The sequence below is a fragment of the Candoia aspera genome, chromosome 7 (assembly GCF_035149785.1).
Source record: "Candoia aspera isolate rCanAsp1 chromosome 7, rCanAsp1.hap2, whole genome shotgun sequence".
Classification (NCBI taxonomy): Eukaryota; Metazoa; Chordata; class Lepidosauria; order Squamata; family Boidae; genus Candoia; species Candoia aspera.
The window spans coordinates 81,140,418-81,162,158 of NC_086159.1; the positions used below are offsets into that span (position 1 = coordinate 81,140,418).

Below are 21,741 nucleotides of genomic sequence, written 5' to 3' on the forward strand. Positions count from 1 at the left end.
GTTCAACTCCAGGGGAACCTCCAAAGGGGGGTGGGCCTGGGGTGAACTGTTTCTTAGAATGGGTGAAAGGCTTTCTTTATAGGCTGAAAAGACACTTGGAGAGGCTAGGACCAAAGGCGGGATTAACATGGACACAAGCCCTTTTAGTGACAATACTAAGTCTCTGGATTGCTCCTAAGAAAAGACTAGCAGTCAGTCCATTTGAGATGGGTGACTCTATCTTGGAATTCTTAGTGGAGAAGTAGGAGACATGCATGCCATGGGGAGGAAATTTGTCTGCAAGTATTTGAAACAGTTATCTGCGCAAGTTTTGTCCTTGTCTCCCTATCTACAGGAACACAGAGCCCTACTGTTGGAACAGCAGGAGCATCCTTTTAAGTCTGGAAATCGAGTTAAACCAGATGGAGGGGAGTCAGCAACTGAGTTGGGAGAAACCCTAAAGAAGACACTGGTGTTGCCAAATACTGCTGGACACTGGACTGTGCAGCCCCAGGAAGACCAAGAGATAGGGCGCACCATGCGCCTGAACTTTTTTCTAATACCTTGTAGTTTTGATGACCATAATAGTCCCTGGACCTGGAAAAGAGAGTCACAGGGTTCAAGGGAAGCTTTGAAGATGTACTCAATTTAGAACAATAGGGAATTTATATATCCATATGAAAAGGTATTAAGATACAATTCTGAAATCCAGCCTACCTGTAGTATGGAACTACGGTTAATCCACTGGTTTGAATTTGTTAGCCTTATAGGCTGGTGCCTGAGTCACGAGTGGACTGATAAACAACTTTCAAAAGAGGGGGTGCTTTAAAACCCAGAAAGAATAAAAGAGATGCACCGGGAGGATCATTTGACAGTGAAGTATGTGTAGACGGGGTGGAAGTGCCTAGGGGAGTGCCGGATGAGGACAGTGGCAAGAGGCCAAATCTTGGTGGGATTTGAATCCTTTCTGTTTTGGTGGGTGACAGTCAACAGGGATGTGGATTGGATCAACTACATCTATTGTGGCCAACAGGGGTTCATGAACTGTACCGGAGATGTTGTGAAGGGTATTGCAGAACGGTTGGATGCCACTAGTGGGGTGGCCTGGGAGAGTGGAATGGCATTGGATGTGCTGTTGGCAGAGAAAGGGGGAGTCTGTATGGTGCTGGGGGGGAGCTGTTGTGCCTTTATTCCGGGCAGCACAGCCCCCGATGGAACTGTTGCTCGGGCCTTGCAGGGTCTAGCTGCACTGTCTGGGAAGTTGGCTGAGGGTTCGGGGGTAGACACCTCCCTTGCAGGGTTGCTGGATTCTAGGTTTGGTACATGGAAAGGGGCCCTAGATATAGGACAAAAGGGATTTTGGGAGGATTATTTACGAGCTGGAAACAAGCTCTAATGATGGGAATCCTAATCTTGGTGGGACTGAGATGTGTATTTCATGTATTATCCCCCTAATCAAAAACAGTGTTCAAAGCACAATTGAAGCATGATGCCTCCAAAATCAATAATGTATCAGAGCCTGGAAAACCAGGACACCCAAGGATACTGGGAGGCAAAAGCAATATTAAAAGGATTCAAGTTACAAATTGAACAAACTGATAAAAATTAAAAGGGGGGAATTGTAAGGTATAGAAAAATACAATTTGTAAATAAGGAAGATCTATATATAACCATATAAAGCAATATCATATAGATCTTGGTTGGGGGAGATTTTTAGGTGCAAATACTAATACTAGTTAATAGCAAGGGGGGGAAGCAATATATGTAAAAAGTTTAAACTAGTGAGCAACACAATGTTACACATTTAAACTAACAACAAGTCAGGAAGAGATAGTGGGAAACTCATCAAATGATAATAGCTAACCCAATTAAAACTTTCAATGTGTGAAGGCCTTGGAATGTCCGGGATGTCTCAAGATAAGAATGTCTATTAACACATGTAAAATAAGGGTGAGGGTCCAGGGGATGAGGCGGTCGGAAGATTGTGCGTCTGAGACCCCCAATCAATGGGAGATCAGGCTAGGGAAAAGGTGACGGGCAAAGGGATGACCTATAGATTGTGAACCCACCTATCTCGGGGCAGGAAAGAGCAACCAAAGAATGTATATAAGGGTCCGAACAAAGGAAAAGGGTGTGGCATCTCTCCTTTCGATCAGACTCTGCGTAGCCTGGTCGAGGTGCCCACCGCGCTTTGCAAACCGCTCAATAAAGTAAGTTCCTTTTCAGAACTCTCTGGTCCAGTTTTTGTGATATTTATATCCAACAAAAGGGACCTTGGAGATCTTCTAGTCCAATTTCCTGCCAAGGGCAGGAATTGTCAGACCACCTCAGACAAATGGCTGTTCAATCTTTGTTTGAAAACCTCCAAAGACTGAGCACCAACAGGAGGCAAATTGCTTTGCTGCTTCATAGCTGTCACAATCAGGAAATTCCTCTTTATTTGGATCTCCCTCTGTAAAGCTTCCAACCACTGGTTCCTGTTGTACCCTCAAGCACAACAGACAATGAATCCACACCCTCTTCCCTGTGAGAGCCCTTCAAGAATCAGAAGACTGCTATGATTCCCCCTTGCTTTCTCTTTAGGATTTAGGCTAAACACACCCAACTTCTTTTAACTGTACAGTAGGTAATGTCCCTCTGGAACATTCTTCCCCCGGAGGTGAGACAAGCCCCCTCGCTCCTGGACTTCCGGAAAAAGCTGAAGACCTGGTTCTGCCAGCACGCCTGGAGCGGGAAAGGGAATAGTCGTTCCTGGAGATGGCTAATGCCCTAGAATGGCCCCTTTTATACTCATGGACTGGAGTAGAATCTTCAGCCATCTGGACTTTATTTCATTTTACATTTTTATTCTCTATTTATATTTATTGTATTTACAATTGTACTGAATTTTAAATTTTGTTTTATTGTAAACCACCCAGAGTCCCTCCTTCAGGGGGAGATGGGCGGTGATAAAATTTGGTCAATAAATAAACAAACAATGGCATTTAGCCTTCAAGCCCTCCCTCATCCTTCTTGTTCTTCTCTGCACTCTTTCCAGTTCTTCAGAAGCCTTCTTGGATTGTGGTGATCAGAACTGGACATAGGATTCCAGTGCAGTCTGACCAGTGCAGCGTAGAGTGAAACTACTACTTTCTGTGATCTCAACATAATACATCTGTTGAAGCAGCCCAAGATTGCACTGGCTCTTTTAGCAGCTGCAGCATAGTACTGGCTAATGATTAATCTGTGGTCTACCAGGATACTCAGTTCCTTTTCACAAGTACTACTGCTGAGCCAGGTACGCTCTGCCTCGTACTTGTTCATTTCCTACCTAAGTGCAGAACCCAGGATTTCTTGCCAGTGAACTGCATTTTGTTGGAAAAGGCCCAATGTTCCTTATCAAGATCCTTTTGAACCTTGAGCAAATTTCTAAGTAATTTATAAATATCTGAAAGAGCACTGGGCCCTGGACAGAACCCTAGAGTACCCCTCTGAATGCCTCTCTCCTTGTAGACATAGATCCATTAAGGATAACATGTTGGGTACAGCTGTTCAATCAACTGCAAATCCAGCTGTTAGTGGGACCCTCCATCCCACATTGTTTCACTTTATCAAGAAGGAAGCTATGGTCATCTTTCTTAAATGTTTTACTGAAGGCTACTACACCTATAGCATTCCCTTGATCTACTAATCTAGTTACCTTGTCCAAAAAAGCAATACAATTTGTCTGCTATGACCTATTTTAAACAAACTGATTCTTACAAACTCATTGCTTGATTACCTTTGCTAGGATTTTCCCAGATACCAAGGTCAAGACTAAACCTGAAGTCATCAGCACAGCCCTACTTACAAAGCTAGCACTAACCCACTCCATCTCTGCAAGAAAACAGTTTTCTCCAATTATACAAGTACTGTAAGACTCCCCCTGATGCCTTCATTAGTGCTTGATTACAATTCCCATCATGGGACGAAAGAAGGGCTGTCCCAGAGCATCATGCAGCCTTCTCAACCCTGCCCTGTCGATACTGCCCCAGAGCTTACACTCGCCAGCTCATAGTTTCCATAACTGTCTAGACAGAAGGGGAATGAAGAAAGAAACACCTGGGATGCTCTCAGTTGGTGAAACTGGAGTTATAAAAATCTCCCCTTAACTTCCAGAAGACAAGCCATAATTATACAGAAGTTCTGGAAAAAATATTAACATACATACATGCATACATACCAGCAAAATAAAAAGGAGCTCATTATTTTTAGATTATCAGTTTTTGCTCCCAAATCATGCTTAATGTTTACATATACCTCAGTTTCTTTCTGCCTCTGCTGATCAAATGACATCTTTTCCATATCTGCCTTCTGCTCCCACAGCAGTTTTTCTCTTTGCTGAGTTAATATGGCTACTTTTTTACGTACTAGTTCTTTCAATTCCCAGTATTGATTTACCTGCACACAAGCAGACAAACCTTGCCAAATGGGATTGCAGCCTTAAATGAATAGTATAAATTGTCCAAATCACAATCCAGTATTGATATTTATAACATGTCCTTAAATTCTGAACTTGAAAAAAAATGTAGCATTTCTAACACATGGAACAAATAGCCATTCAATATACACTCATATTACTATAAAAAACAAAATATTATCTATTTAAACTATTTATATGGCCACCCATCTTGTTTTCACAACTCTGGGTGGCTAACAATATATTTTTAATATTTCCTTCCACTTGTTTCATAATGACTATATCTTGTTTTACTTCTACAATAACTTCTGGGTCCTGCAATTTGTTTCTATCAATTCTAGCATTTTCCTTTTGATGACTTTCAAAATTATCCTCAATTCTGCCACTATTGGATTATGATTAGTACCTTTTATATCTGCTTCTAGATATGCTTTTATACTCAATATACTATTAATCTTTTATTAATAATAATATAATCTATTTGAATTCTGAAAATACTTTTTTAGTATCTGTAGGTGATACCCAAGTATATAGTTTCCTAAATAGGAATTGAGAGCCAGTTTGGTCTCATGGTTAAGGTAGCAGGCTAGAAACCAGGAGGCTGTGAGTTCTAGTTCTGCCTTAGGGATGAAACCAGCTGGGTGACCTTGGGCCAGTCTCTCAGCCAAGGGAAGGAGGAGGCAAGGCCAAGAAAACCACAGGGACTACTCCAGGCAGTCACCAGGAGTCAATAGTGACTCAAAGACACACACACACACAAAATGGTAATTTATTTATCTAAGGTAAATGTATTATTGCTTTTCTTCAGAGAATTGTACAAATGGTTCAGCACGTTCATTTCTAAGATCTAAGTAAAGTTTACCTATCAGATTGTCATATTTGCCATTTTCGCACTGAAATCACCCATTAGGGTTGTTATTATATTTTAAATGAATTATAGCACGCTTTAACTTTTAATAGAATTTCTCTATTATATTCTCATCTTATCTTCTGTGGGGTATATATCTTGTTTATGGTAATATTGGCAGGACGTGATGCAAATTGTTACATCATAATGCCATCCAATTTGGGTATGAAATTTAAGTCTTATCTTTGGATATCTTATTTAGCATTACGGCTACTCCATTATAATGCATATTTTTTCTCAAAATACTCTGATTTCTCTTCATATTGTTTAAATCTTATTACTTGCAAAGTAATATATTCTTCCAGATATCTTCTGAAGGGCCTAGTGAATCCCATCTTGAGAAGGCTTAGTTGAGCCTTCCAAGCTTTAAGGACTGGTGTTTATTTGAATAAACTTTTTAGGAAGAAAATTTACTAATAGTTAACCAATTATAGATCAAAGTTTAAAAAAAGGGGGGGGAGAAAAAAACATACAGTATCTGGGCATTCCGGATTCAAGACTGAATTATACACACACACACACACACACTCTTAATGCTTTTATTTATTAAATTTATATCTTGCCTCTCATTCCAGAGCAAAAAGCAGCATACAGGTAAAGTCCTTGCTTCACAATTGGGACTGAAATTTCAGTTGCTAAGTGAACCTGACCTCATTTTACGACCATTTTTGCGGTGTTCATTAACTGAATCACCACAGTTAAGCAAACCATGTGGTCGTAAAGCGAATCATGTGGTTCTCCATTGATTTTGCTTGCTGGAAGCCAGCTGGGAAGGTTGAAAATGGTGATCATGTGACTGTGGGATGCTGCAACAGTCGTAAGTGCAAACCGGTTGCCAAGTGCCCAAATTTTGATCATGTGACTGTGGCAACAGTCATAAGTGCAAGGACTGGTCGTAAGTTGGATTTTAGTGCTGTTGTAAGTCCGAACCATCATTAAACAAATGGTCATTAAGTGAGGACTACCTGTACACCCTATTTTTTCTCATAACAACAACCGCATTAAGTGGGCTGAAAGTGACTGGCCCAGAGTCACCAAGTGAGTTTCCATGGCTGAGGGTAGGCTGGAACTTAGTTATCTCCACTCCTAGCCCAACATGTTAACCACTACAGAACTCTCTCTCTCTCTCTCTCAGTGCAGATCTGCACTGGAGATAGACAGTGCAGTGCAAATCACTATTAACACGTAGCATAGCAACAACGATCATCAAGAACCATTAACTTCTGATTTGTTGAGTATGTAACCACAACTATTCCAATTTAAAACCTGAATCTGCTACTTTGAATATTAATATAGAATTTTATTTGCCTTGAAATTTACCTGATTTTCCTCCAGCAAAACTTCTCTTTCTCGATGTCGTGCCTCTTCTTCAACCTTTTTTTCAAATGTTCGCCAAGCTTTCTCAATCTCAGTCAGTTCTAGCTCCAATTCCCTTTTGCTTTCTTCTTGCTTAGTTTGCTCTTTCATATGATCTCTTAATTTTTTTTTAGCCATATCTACTTTTTTAATTTGGTGAGAAGTTCTTTCCTTTGCTTTAATATACTGAGGCCTCTTTTGATTCAGTATAACTTCTAGAGCCCTAGAAAGGGATACATTTACCAATTTCCAAAAAAGGTTGTTCTGAGAAACTTCAAAAACTTCTAATATAAATGGATAACAGGCACACCTTGTTTGCTAGATGCACTTACCTAATTTCTTTTTCAATGTGCTGATTGCTTCTATTTAACATTCCAAAAGCAGATTTCTTGGCTTTCACTGTTTCTTCGGCATGAGAAACAGCAATTTTCTTAGTACCAATGTTCTTATTTTTTTCAGCTGCTTTATTACTGAGAAAGTTGATTTTTTGCTCATTGTGATACAATTGGAAAAGCTGCAACTGCCTCTTACATTCTCTCAGTTCTTCAAACAACACCTGGTAATGTTCTGCCTATAATCAGCCAAATGGTTAGCAATGAACTCATATACAATGGCAAATCTTAGTTGTGAGCATTTCAATTATAAAAAGAGTTCAAATTCATATTTTTGCTAACATTTGTATTAGTATTAATAGTTTGCTGTACATCCATCGGGAGACTCGTATAGATACCTGAAAGGCAAGAATATTCTCTGGAAGGCATTTGGGTAGTAGCTGCATTGTATTACATATTCTGCTCCTAAAGTCAACTGGTTAATAGCATCTTAGAGAGACAGCTAAGCTAGAGAGTACAAAAGGAATCGCTCCTTTCCACCAGGTGTCTGTTAAACACGTGGGTCTTCATCCAAGCCTCAACACTATCATTTTCCTTTATCTTATAACAAATTTTTTTAGTCATGATTAATGTTAGTTATATATTATAGGAAAGGATTATATTCATATTAGTGATGGGCTTAGCTATGTGGGTTCCTAAAATTTCAGTATAGTAGTATTCTGAAATTACGTCGTTATATAATTGTTAAATTTGCTTAACAAGAGTTGGAGATATTGGCTAGAATACACAGAAACTAATAGGATGCTATCCTCCTCCTTCCCTCCCGTTCTTTCTATTATTGAGTTTAATTATTTTAGGTATATAGCTTAGGATGTGAGGGCAATCTGGTTGAAACTTCTGTCACAAAATTGCTAGGGTATATAGCTTCTTCACTAATAGTTTAAATGAAATGAAATGTATTGCTTTTATTCTTAATTATTCTTACTTGTATTATTACTTCAGTTCAAAAACTGAATAAACATTTATTTTAAAAGCTGTGAATTCCATTTCAGGTTAAATGGAAGTATTATTGAAATACTTCCAATATTGTTGGAACAGCATTAGTATACTTTTTCTAAGGTCAGACCAGCTGTTTTAACCTTAAAATGTTTCAAGGTTCAAAAGAACCCTGATGAAATTATTAGAGCTTGACTTGGTCCACCGATATTCAGAATATTGTCAATTTTTAAAAATTCTGAACAGGGGTCAGTATCACCGTGCAATCTTTCCTGTCTTAACGTTTTATTTATAACATAGTTAAAATAAGGCAGGAAAATTAACAGTAATACTATGGCATGACTTCTTTAATCTTTATACTTATGAGGAGAATCTCTATCAGAAAACTTAATTTTAAAAACATGACCTAAACCATGATTTTCCACTGAAACCAGAAAATTTTCATTTTACATACTAACTCAAGAACCAAAAATATTTTTTCCTGAATTTACCTCCTCCTTCTCTAATTTTGCACGTTTGCGCTCAGCTGCAACATTTTTCTTCTTGTTGTAACTGAACTGTGCATCTTCCTCCGCCTTTTGCAAATCTTTCTTCTTTTCTGCATATTCAGCAGCAAGCTCTCCTGAGTTGCTAATTTGTTCAAAAAGCTGAGCTCTTTCTTTGGGTTTCTTCATTGCAATTGCTTCAACTTCACCCTACAATAATTATTCAATGTTTTAAAATGTTAAAGTTGCACAAAATGAAAATGATTTTGGGAAGAAGACCCTAACAACCCATATTACAGAAAACAACTAACATTCTTTACCCAAACTTCTTTGATCATGGTATTTGATGACACCATATCAACAGAACTCAAAGCCAGCAAGGGCCATACATGAGGGTGTTCATTCCATAAATTTCTTCTTTGCGTCCTACACATAAATCCTCTGTCTAGTGTCAGAAAAAATTGTTAAAGAAGACACTGCATGGATTATTTCATATACTGGGAGTATCATTTAAATCCATCTCAGGAAAATATACATTGGCAAAGTATTCTACACTCAGATTATTTGCTCATAAATTCCTTTCAATCATGGGATATGAACAATTAAGTAAACATTAAATTAACAGTATAAAAAGGGAACTCATGTTGAAACCACTTCAACTATCCATAATGGATAGCTTAGCTCCTTCTTACATGGCCTTTTTAAGCCAAGAATTTAAAAGTTTTAATACAGGAATGTGCTAGTGGCTTTACTGTGTGAATATTGTGCTATGATAAACTAACTTTGTAATCTTTTGATATGTTTTCTCAATTTTAATCTGTACTAAAATTTTGTCTTAATAAAACAGAGAAATATAGTTTTTTTGTCCCATGAATTATTTAAGGATAAAAACAGTACATTTAAGACCCCAGAAAGAGACATGCATCCTCAGGGAAGTTTGATGGTACATTTCAAAAAGTATGCCTTGTAAATATTAACCTAATGGCTAAACTAAATAGAGATGTATAAGGGGATTTTTTTAATACAGAGCAAATGCTCACAGTTTATAGAGCTATAAAAGTTTTCATTCATTCATTCATTTGGCCATACTGCTATATAGCTGGAAACTCCCATGGATTTAATTACTTAGGAATTTCAATGGGGCTAAAGTGGAGTTAAGTCATAATAAAAAAATTACATTGCTTCTAATTTTACCTTCCATAATTTTATCTGCCTTCTAAACCAAAAATAGCAGAAAGACCTCATACTTGCCATAACACATCATTCAAAAAGCTCAATCCTGCCAGGTATTCCAAAAATCCCATGATCAATGATACTAAAAACTGAGCTGATCCCATCCAACAAATCCTGGAATAAAGCTGTTTCAATTCTTTATCCCAAATGAAATACTGACATATATGAGAGGAAATATATTCCAGATGTGTCTGGAGTTGCAGAGCCATAACATTCTTAAGCTACATTAAAAGCTATATATTTGAAAAGTGCACGTTTAGCTTCGTGCTGATAGTGACAGTGGAGTTATGAGGCAGTTGAGCAGCTCTGATTTCCAGCTGCAGGAAGTAATGACACACAGTCTACTACATGTGAATTGAGTTACATTTCTTCTTTTTTATTTATATAATAACTGAACTTTATTATTTAGCAATATATTTACATACTTCCTGTCCTCCAGTGCACCACCAGTTTTGATGTTAAAAATAAATGGATGCATTTAATTCCATATAAAAATGATAGAACCCAAATGGTAGAATAACCAGCATTGTCACTATGGATCTAAAATACAAATAGAAATGTTTTCAGCCTGCACCCAAACTGCAACAATACTGCTTCATACTACATTTCTGGAGAACATTACAGTTTTAAAAAAGACTTTCCTCCTGCCTGCCACAAAATGATTCTTCACAGTATTCTGCTCAACTCGGGGAATGGGGTGGGGAAGGTTTGATAACAAAAGGAGCAGTCAGGCAGACTGGCACTGGAGGAGATCTCTCAGAAGTTCTCTTTCTATGCTGTTTAAAACTCTAAATATTGAAACCTTAAACTTGCCTAGGAGTAAACTGGCAGTCAGTGAAGCTCTTCCTGCTACACTTTATGTCAGAGCTAGGAATCCTTCACAAAATCCTTGCTGCTCTGATGTACCTGCCAGGCCAAGCCTAAGGAATGCTCCAGATCAAAATGTGAGGTTACTAATCTTGAAGTCATTGTGACTAAACTTCCCCTCTCCAGAAATGCTTATACTTGGCATACCAAACCAAAAAGGAACTCCTTGCCATCACAGTCACTACAATGCAAGAGAGGCTTTTAAATTGGAAAGATATACCCAGTATCTCGCTCTGGAATGGAACTGGAACAACAGATACAGTATTATTATGCTCTAGCCCACATGACAGGTATATCTAAAAGCTGCAAATGTGCTACTGCAAGATTAAAAAATCATTGTTGGGCCATCCTATCCCCCACATTCTTCTAATGATTTGGATCAAGATTAAAAATATTACTACCAACACGAACATTTAATTTTATGTTTCCTTACATTTTGAGCACAAATATTTACCTGAAAAACAAGACAATTCTTTGCTCTTGCAATTATGCCTATTTCCCCAAGTGCCTTTGTATACATAGATCGGTTAACAGCAGTGTCATTAACAAGAAACTCAGATCCACTGCCTAATTTTGAAAGAAACAAGAAAATAAGAAGTTAATATCCAATCCACCCATTTTGCAAAATGTACACAAGCAATGTACACAATTCCAACATTTGGGAGATAAATAACAAATATATTCTCACTGTAAAACATTACAGTAGCTGTAAACAGACTATTTCCACAAGATGGCTTTCTGCAATTATATTTTTACACCTTAACCACAGATCTCCTCATTATACCCTGAAGTTGTTTACAGCATTAAATATGCTTATTGCCACTTCTATTATACAATACAGAAACCCAATGCGAACAAAATATTTAAAATAATTTTTAAAAAAATATTTCATTTGATTAAAATTAAAGATTACAGATGATGAATAAAGACTTCTTAGTGAATCTTAGACTGTGAAATAAAGTTATACTAGGATATGTTGAAAGTACTTTAATTTGGTTGCATACTGTTTTAGCTGTTACTAGATGACAATAAATACATCAAATATTATGCCATAAACAAACAAATATATATAATGTTTTAAAAAATAGACACATTATTTCCAAATATTGTTGTTTTGTTACTGTAAAATAGAACGATAGAGTGCCAAGAACAAATACAGTAAGAATGTCTGTCTGTCTGTCTATCACATTTATATAGCCACCCATCTTACAAAAAGAGGGTCTGGGCAGCATACAACAATCAAATAAAACCACAGATAGATAAAAAGAATGTTTATCAAAATATTGTAAAAATCATTATTAAAAAGGAAAATATTATAAAAAGTTTAAAATGTACAAACCACACGGAAAGAGCAAAAAGATCAACCACAGAGGAGCCATCTCAGAATGTCTCTGGTTCCCTGGGACCCCCAGGACCGGTGACATGATCAGGTCTTAAGGGACTTCTGAAACAATAGCAGGAATGGAGGTAACCTAACTTTGGGGGCGGGGGGAGAATGTTCCATAAGACAGGCACCACGAAGAGAAGGCCCGCCTCCTCGGACCCACCAAATATAAGTCCCTGGCAGATGCTGTCCGCAACGTGCCTTCTCTGCCAGATCTAATGGGACAGGCTGATGTGATCGGGGAGAGGCAGTCCCTCAGATAACCCAGCCCATGCCATGCAGGGCTCTAAAGGTCAAAAACAGCACAACCTGGGAGCAGACTGGCAGGCAACGCAGCTTGCAGAGCCGAAGTGTAATATGTGCTCTTCTAGAACACCCATAAATGTCTGCCCTACTGCATTCCGCACCAGTTGAAGCTTCCAGATACTCTTCAAGGGCAGCCCCAGGTACAGCACATTACAGTAGTCCAATCCGGGGGTGACTAGAGCATGAGTGACTGTGAACAGAGCCTCATGATCCCGGAAAGGGCGCAACTGGCATACAACACAGTGCTGTGCAAAGGCCCTCCTAGCCATGACTGCCCCCTGCTCGTCGAGCAGGAGTCGTAAGTCTAGGAGGACCCCCAGATTGCACATCGGGTCTGTCTGGGGCAGTGCCACCCCATCCAGCACCAAAGATGGCACAGTCCTAGAACCAGTAGGCCTCCCCAAAACCCAGGGCCACTCGGTCTTGCCAGGGTTCAGCTGAAGCTGTTGTTCCCCATCCAGACCCCCACAGCCTCCAGGCACTGGGACAAGACATCAACCGCGTCACTTAGCTCGCCAGGGGCAGAGGTGTATGACTGAGTATCATCAGCACACTGATGATACCCCACCCCATGGCAATGGATGAGCTCACCCAGCAGCCTCATGTAGATATTGGACAGAAAAGGGAAGAGCACCAAACCCTGTGGCACCCCACACAGTAGGGACCGACGGCAGGACCTCCTCCCCAGTCCCCACCTACAGGAATCGACCCCAGAGAAAGGAGGCAAACCAGCACATACAGCAACATAAGAGCTGTCGAATACAAAAACAATGTATTCAAGATGTCAATCTCACTGAAAAAGATTTTCAAGTATAAATTTATTTATCATCAGTTTTCTATCCATTGCTCTTGGAGATTAATGACAGCCATACATAGCAATCAACAATACAATAAAAGTACAACAAAAAATCCATAATATAATTATATCCGTAATATAATTATGGCAGTTGGGTTTGCCAAGCTCAGTTCTGAAACTGAGCAGGGATTCAAGGACACTCGACAACGTGGTCCTGTATGAGTCAACATATATAGGATTGTACTCTTAATGTGATACCTGTATAACTGCTTAGCGTTCCCTTACTATTGCTCCTTCCTATATTATGCTTAGTTTTTCCCCCTAACATTAAAGGTCTGAGATAATTTTTGGCTATCTGGCTCCTCCTTTATCTGGAGTTAACTTAAAGTGTTTTTAAAATTTGTACTCAATTTTCTGGAGACATTTTTACTCTTTTTCCTTTGTTGTATTATGTAAGAGCAGTGATAGAAGAGAAAAAGCCCACAGACATGAAAGACAAGCTTGCGTGGATGTGCCACACTGTGAGAGTTTGTACCGTGATAAACTGGCTCATCGTGAAGGGGTGCTTGTTACAACCAATTCTGAGGGTTCTGCTTGCTTACATTGGTTCAAAAGTAGTATTTTTCTTTTATTTGCTTTGCTTAATCTTTTTTAGCCAATTTTGACTATTTAAGTCCTTTTAGACTATAGCTGGCTTTTGCTTCTTCTGTGGAAAGTTCTGCTATTTGCAACTTTCAAGCTAGTTTTTGGGCTGGATCCTTTGCAGAAAATAGAGCAAGATTTTTCAGTTTCTAAGTTTTTTCTCCTCTTTATAAGGTGTCTTGTTTTGCATTTTTCCTAAATTCCCTTCTGCATAACTATAAGGATTTCCTCCTTTCCTTTCTTTCTTCTTTGGGCCACACTGTTTGGAACTAACAGCAAACTATTTTTTTTAACTAGTTGGACTGCTGAAATTCAGATGTTGCAAATTTTGCATGTTATAAATATTTTACTTCACATTTAAAACTATAGTTAATTATGTTAATGGTTTTCCTACTAACAGATTAAGGTGCTATTGTATCTAATCATTTTGGCCGGGTGCAGAGGTTGAATTCAACTGCCCCCTTTTCATTTGTTAATTATTCCACCTGGGGGGAGGAACCTGCCTGGACTTGTTTTAGTTCCTCTTTTCCTTTTGTACAGACATGTAGAAAGTCAGGCTGCTCTCACTGAGAGCCAAGTCCTTTAAATATGTTTTGCTTTCTGTAAATAAATTATTTTTATAGAAATGCCTGGTGTGTGACTTTTCTGATCTCTCCTGGGCCAAAGGCTTTCCCAGCTATCTGCCAAAAGGTTATGGGCCCAGTAAACAGCCCAGTAAACCCAGAGAGAAAAGAGAGATCAGCTCCACACCTCATGCACAATTTAAAGGCAGGTAGCAAAGACCTGTGAAGATTTTCTTTGGAGCCGCCTGGAGATTTTCCAGCAACTGCCGGTCTGCAGGACTTAGAAGCTAGCTGAGGTGACTTGCAAAAGAAGGAAGAAGCCGTGGCTACCTCCCAGCCCTCAGCGATGCCTCTGGAGCGCCTATCAGAAACCAACTATTTGAATTGGGCCCTGAAGATGGAGATGTATCTTCGCAGAGAGAATCTTTGGCTGCCAATTGGTGAGCAAAACCCCCCAAATCCCAGTGCTGAATGGCTGAGACAGGATGAGCGGGCTAGAGGCACCATTATCCTGGGAGTTGAGGACAATCAGCTAGTCCACGTGAGAGGTATGCAGTCTGCAAAGCAACTTTGGGACACTTTGAGAGACTTATATGTAAAGGCAACAGCAGGGAGTAAAGTTACCCTCACGAAAAAGCTCTACAGAGCCTACCTTGCAGAAGGAGAAAGCCTTCCTGAGCACCTGCATCATATTCAGCAGCTGTTTGTTGAGTTGCAGGAGAGAGGAATGGAATTTACACCTCTCACAAAATCATATATCCTCCTGTCCTCACTAAATGCAAGGTGAGACACACTGATTTGTACTCTGGAGGCTATGCCTGAAGCAGACCTCACCCCATCGTATGTTACACAGCGCTTACTCGCTGAATGGGAGAAGAGAGAGGAAAGATCCCCCCCATCTCTTCTGGAAAGCTGCAGTACCAGAAAACAAGGGAAAAGAAGGGAAAGGAAGCTGAGGCCACAGCACTAGCCAGCCAGCGATGCTTCACCTGTGGTTCAGCTGGACATTTGCAGAAAGACTGTGCTTTGAGACCCAAGACTAAAAAGACAGAGAAGAAGAGCACAAGGACAACACAGAAGAAGGCTCTTCAGACAAGCCAAATTGCACAGGTGGCTGAGACGGGTAATTCTGATGTATGGGTGTTAGATTCTGGGGCCAGTTGTCATTTATGTAATTGTAAAAGCTCTTTTGTGTCACTGTCTAAAACTGAAAGACAAAGTGTATCTTTGGCTGATGGGTCTGTGACCAAAATTATGGGACAAGGTGACTTGTATTTATCCTGCTTAGGAGAAACTGTAAAAGGTGTGTTGTATGTGCCAAATTTACAATCAAACCTTTTTCTGTGGCACAATTGGCTGCAACAGGGTATATCATAATATTTAAGAAAAATGGTTGTGAGATACGAAAAAATGGGAAATTGTGTGCTACTGGTATGTTAAAAGACTCCTTGTACATTGTGCAAAATGCAAGGAAGCCAAGCTGCAAGGCTGAAGTTGACAGATGCTTCTCAGGACAGTGATAGGAGTCAGAATTTAACACTCCATATCATGACCAATGTGTACACCTGATGCACAGGAGATTTGGTTATGCTAATTTCAAGTATATAGCACAAATGCCACAGCTGTGTGCTGACCTAAAGATAAAACCCTGTGATAAATACTTAGATTGTGTAGTTTGCAAAGAATGCAAAACACTAAAAGCTCCTGTGAGTAAGCACAGTGACAGAGTTACAACTAGACCTTTGGAAATTGTACACTCTGACATTATTGGTCCTTTTGCTCCAAGTCTTGGACAAGCAAGGTATGCAATGACCATCATTGAAGATTTCTCAAGATACACATTTATCTACATCTTAAAACATAAAGATGAGGCATTTGAGAAATTTAAAAGTTTTGTGACATGGGCAAATGGAAAATTCCCTAGGCCTGTATCTGCACTCCAATGTGATAGAGGAGGAGAATACCTTTCTCACAAATTCAGAAGGTTCCTAGTGGAAAAGGGGATAGAACAAATTCTTTCTAACCCTTACACCCCTCAGCAAAATGGTGTTGCTGAAAGAAAGGGCAGAACCTTGCAAAATGCGATGAAATGCATGCTAAAAGATTCACAATTATGTTTTAATTATTGGGCAGAGGCCTTATCGACTGCTTGTTATGTACAAAACAGATTGTATAACTCTGTGATTCAGGACACTCCATTCCATTTGTTTTATGGTGTGAAACCAAAGGTAAACCATCTTAAGAGTGTTTGGTAGCACTGCATGGGTTCATATTCCAAAACAACAGAGAAGGAAAGGAGGCCCCACAACAAAGAAAGCCATCTTTGTTGGCAATGAACAAAGCCAGAGGAGCTACAGGTTCATAATGGGAGAGAAATTAATAATTAGCAAAAGCGCTTCTTTTGCTGAACAAAACTGGGGGAGATTAAATTCTAGCTCTCCAGTTGATCTGACCACCACAAGAGAACACCAAGGACTTGCTGATGGTGATTTTTTGCCTGATGAGGACATTAAACCAGAAAAGCAAACTGAAGATCTGTCTGATGAGACAGATGCTTCTCAGGACAGTGATAGGAGTCAGAATTTAAGCCCTGTATTACCTCGCAGATCTCAGAGGAGTAATAAAGGCGTTCCTCCATCACGTTTTCAGGCTGAAACAGTAAAGGCTTTTCACATATTCACAGAACCTGAGTCTTTAGAACAAGTGAATGCTTTACCACCTGAGATTGCACAAAATTGGCATTCTGCCATGCAACAGGAATTAGCATCCTTGAAAGAAAATAAAACATGGAAACTGGTAAATCTACCTCCCAATGAACGCTGTCTGGGTTGTAGGTGGGTTTTCAAACTGAAAAGGGATGCTGATGGCAAAATCCAAAAATATAAAGCAAGGTTGGTTGCAAAAGGGTTCACTCAAAGGAAAGATTTAGACTTTGACAAGACTTTTGCACCAGTTACTAAAGGTGAATCAATTAGATTACGGTTAAAAGTTGCTGCACTGAAAGGAATGTCAGTTAACCACTATGACATTCAAACTGCATTTCTCTATGGTGATTCCACAGATTATACATGCAGCAACCCCCTGGCTATGAAAAAGGGGAGAATCTAGTCTGTGAACTGCAGAAGTCAATCTATGGGTTAAAACAAGCTGCTAGATCCTGGAACCAAAAAGTAGATGAAAAACTGCAGAATTTTGGTTTTGAAAAAGGAAAAGCAGATCCATGTGTATATATGAAGAAGGACAAACAAGGCTGTATGTATCTGTGCATTTATGTTGATGATTTGCTGCTGTTCACATCAACAGAAAAACAAAGGCTTGATTTTGAAGCCTGCATGAAAAGCCATTTCACATTAAAAAGCCTTGGAATTATAACAACCTAGGTTTGGAAAAACACAGGAAGAAGAATGGTAGCTTTCTGTTAACCAATGGGGAGATAATGGTAAAATAATGTGAATGGAAAGACATACAAAGTTGTCAAAGAAGATTGGTTTGCATCTTAATCTATAGTATAAAAAGGGGAGTGTTAATGGTTTTCCTACTAACAGATTAAGGTGCTATTTTATCTAATCATTTTGGCCGGGTGCAGAGGTTGAATTCAACTGCCCCCTTTTCGAATGTTAATTATTGCACCTGGGGGGAGGAACCTGCCCGGACTTGTTTTAGTTCCTCTTTTCCTTTTGTACAGACATGTAGAAAGTCAGGCTGCTCTCACTGAGAGCCAAGTCCTTTAAATATGTTTTGCTTTCTGTAAATAAATTATTTTTATAGAAATGCCTGGTGTGTGACTTTTCTGATCTCTCCTGGGCCAAAGGCTTTCCCAGCTATCTGCCACAAAATTATGCATATTGTAATTTTTGCATGTTAAGCAGCTAATTTTGCATATGCACCTAATATTCTGTTGTATTTCACTTCCTGAATTTCGCTTGTTTATAATTTTTTTTTAAATTTTTACTATATCATATAATATACATGCATTTTGTCTCTGAAAAATAACACATCACTTTTTTGATAGAAAAACATATTTGTATATATTTGTTTTGTGTTGCATATTTTTTTAAAAAGAACGTGGTATATACCTTTAAGAAATATTATGGTGATCCCTAATAAATATATATTTTGCAGTTTTATTCCCAACAATTTCCTTGATATTGTCCAATCGATAGATTTCCTGCTCCTCTCACTATGCTTAGAGATGCACCAGACAGCTAAAATATCCCAAATTCTAAAATGTTTGTTCTTTATTCGTTCAGTCGCTTCCGACTCTTCATGACTTCATGGACCAGCCCACGCCAGAGCTTCCTGTCGGTCGTCAACACTCCCAGCTCCCCCAGGGACCAGTCCGTCACCTCTAGAATATCTAAAATGTTAGTTTATCTAAAAGCCCATGACATAAGTTTGCCACATTTAATTGAACAAAACAATGCTACTGCCTACATAATCAGTTATTTATATTTTCTTTATACTTCACAATATGTAATTTTTAGAAAAAATTTACTTGCCTCGAATAATCCTTGAAAATCTTTTCTCTTCCCCATTTTCTTCCACATACACCATTGTTACACTTCCACTTGATGAAACTGGCTTTCCAACATGTGCCCCATGTATCAGTTCCTGAATGTGCTTCGCTCTTAAATTAGATGTCTTTTCACCCATTACAAAGCTAAGGGCATCCATTACGTTTGATTTCCCTTTAATTGCATAAAATGTTAAAATGGCTTTTTACAGGTGCAAATTAAAATAATTATACATATTGCTATTTAAAATCTCATGAAAACATTTTCACCAATTCTCCCTACACCAAGATATCCTTAGTTGCTTACACCATCTTGATAACTTGTTTGCTGGCTCAGATCCTACACTAAATCACGGTTCTTCCCCACCACTTCCCTCTTTCCACAAACAGAATAATTCAAAAGTTTTCATTTCTATTTTGGAAAAATCTCAGGTAGCCTTGTTGTAATTTTAGAAGGTACAAACAGTGATGAACCTTAACGAAGGTTAGTAGTTAAACTCTAGCCTGTGCTAATCTAGAAGGAAGGAGTAGCAACCTTTTTGGTGCAAATGCCTTTGGAATTTGGGGAACATGCTGGCAGCTACAGAAGCGCTACCAAGGTGAATGCGACCTTTAACGAAACATCTAGCCCCTGATATATTCTCTACCTTCCCAGTAGGATCCTTGTGGGGCCCAAGACTATTGCTGCAAATAAATATAATGGCAGTGACTGGTGCTTGCTAAAGGCCATCTTCCAATTTGTTTTTAATTAAAATAATCTTTTAAAAAGATTAGACCATATAAGGAGCCAGATGGACATTAAGAGAGGTCTTGGCACCACATTGCCTATGTCTGTTGCAGACACACATCAACGGAACTCTTAAGGGGCATAGTAAGTGCCTTCTAAACACATAATTCTTCCTCCTCCTTCCCTGATGGAATGGCATCTTCTGTACAAGGTGATTAATGTCCCACTGCTCATATAGATTAAATGGCTGTTTGTACAGCTTAATCAGTTTTGATACTTCCTCCTTTAATCAATAATATTTTACTTATCCAAAGCATTTTTGCTTTTCAACAAGGCAATTACACAATACAACAACCTGTTTAGCAGCGGAAAAACCACCAGAAAAAATATAAACATGCATAGGACAAAATAGGCACAATAGGTATTGTATATATATAAGGAACGGATATAAAAGGAAAGCAATTCAATGAACAGTCTAGGGAGGCCCCTAACCAAAGGGAACCACTATAAATCATTTCCACACATCACCTGAACCGTTGGGACCAATGATGCAGGTGAATTTCTTGAACGGCCCAATGCATTGCTGTCCCCGCCAGGATTTGAAATTCTCAACCAGTAAAAGCTTTAAATATCCCATCTGTGGATGAGAAAGGAAAGCAAAGGGAACAGGCTGGAGAACTTTGCCATGATTGATAATGGAGACAAAATAAGAATATTTGGTATTTTGCCCGTTTTATGCTGGCACAATCAGAGTTGAGAAACCCACATTTAAGCAAATTTCTTTTTTAAATTTAGTTTTTACTTTCAGATATTAATGTTACTCTAAATATAGCTAAATTCTACTGCTGTGTGTTGTACACAAAATATGCGGCCCACTGATGGATACGCCCAGTTATTTTAACCATTTGTTCTTTTTATATACTGGCGTACCTCATTTTATTGCACTTCCCTTTACTGAGCTTTGCAGATACTGCGTTTTTGCACCAAGCAAGTCTATTGGTGCCCTTTTTCCAACAGATTAGCATTTTTTAGCAATAAAGTATTTTCAGTTAGGGTATGTATGTTGTATTTTTTTTAGACATGCTATTGCACTTAATAGATTACAGCATATCTTACAGCATAGTGTAAACCTAACTTTTATTTGCACTGGGAAATCAAAAATTTCGTATGACTTGCTTTATTGCAATATTCATTTTATTGCGGTGGTCTGGAACCAAACACAATATTTATTTTATTTGTTTGTCAAATTTCTCTACCACCCATTTCGCCTACAACGACTCTGGGCATTCTCTGGGATGCCTGGATGTGTCTCCTGTTTTACACCACTCAGTTTTATTATCTCCTGGTCTTTGGCTGCAATGAAGATAATTTCATTTGAGGATATTTGGAACACAAAATGTAGATCATTGTCTTTAAGCAGTAATTACTAAGCAAAGGCACAAATATTTAAAGGTTGGTAAGCTTCCAAGTGCAGATTAGCCGGAACAGTGGTGGTTCCTTAATTTTTCCCGTTTTCAAGCCAACACTTCTGATATTTACATGGAGGTCCCGCTTGTCCCCTAGCATTTAAAGGAACGCTGCTCTTGGATATGGAGGCTCTACGGCATTTTCTCCATGTGTGTAGCCCCTTCCAGAAGGGATGAAATATTATCAGCATTTTGGGGACACATGTGGAGGGACAACCTGGATCTCCAATGAGCACCCAGTGGTTTTTAAACGATTCAGGACGCCTTTTCGGTATTTATTTCAACTGGATTTAATGCAGCTGGGCCTCAAGGGAGGAAAGTCAAAGAATTGCTGGGAAGAAAACGAAAGAGGGGCCATGAAGGAGGGGCGGCTGAGGAGAATTTCGATTAATGAGTTATTACCACACCAGCTCGGGCAGGACGAGCGCTTTAAATGTGCAGAATGACGGGCGAGGAGCAGAGAGGTGCCTTCCCCTTCCAAAAGCCCGTGAAGGATGAGCTATAGGCGCTTCTATAGGGGGAGGCAATACATTTAATACGTAGACAGACCCCTCAGATCGGGAAAAGCGCCCTTCCCGCCAATTCGACCGGTCTCGCGCAACGCTGAGGGGAGAGGAAATCCCGCGAGACTTCCCCGTGCCCCGCCTTCCGACGCTTTGCCCCGCCCTAAGAGTTCCTTGTTTCCCCTCTAGACTCGTGACGAAGAGAGCCAGTGGTCGCTCTAGCATTGCCCGTCTCGTTCCATCTCTAT

At 39.2% G+C, this 21,741-nt stretch overlaps 1 protein-coding gene across 2 annotated transcripts in view; it reads right to left on the bottom strand.

Annotated features, from left to right (window-relative positions):
• SMC1B (structural maintenance of chromosomes 1B) overlaps nucleotides 1-21,519 on the bottom strand; it is a 61,322-nt gene extending 39,803 nt beyond the window's left edge. For both annotated transcript variants that reach the window (XM_063308328.1, XM_063308327.1), the window contains exons 1-8: nucleotides 21,393-21,519; nucleotides 20,053-20,161; nucleotides 18,780-18,972; nucleotides 11,048-11,156; nucleotides 8,500-8,703; nucleotides 7,013-7,251; nucleotides 6,645-6,903; nucleotides 4,258-4,398 (exon numbers count right to left, since the gene is read on the bottom strand). In XM_063308328.1, coding sequence (XP_063164398.1) covers nucleotides 4,258-4,398; nucleotides 6,645-6,903; nucleotides 7,013-7,251; nucleotides 8,500-8,703; nucleotides 11,048-11,156; nucleotides 18,780-18,972; nucleotides 20,053-20,161 — 1,254 coding nt within the window. In that variant the 5' untranslated portion in view covers nucleotides 21,393-21,519. The remainder of the gene's footprint in view (nucleotides 1-4,257; nucleotides 4,399-6,644; nucleotides 6,904-7,012; nucleotides 7,252-8,499; nucleotides 8,704-11,047; nucleotides 11,157-18,779; nucleotides 18,973-20,052; nucleotides 20,162-21,392) is intronic.
• Nucleotides 21,520-21,741: the final 222 nt, after the last annotated feature.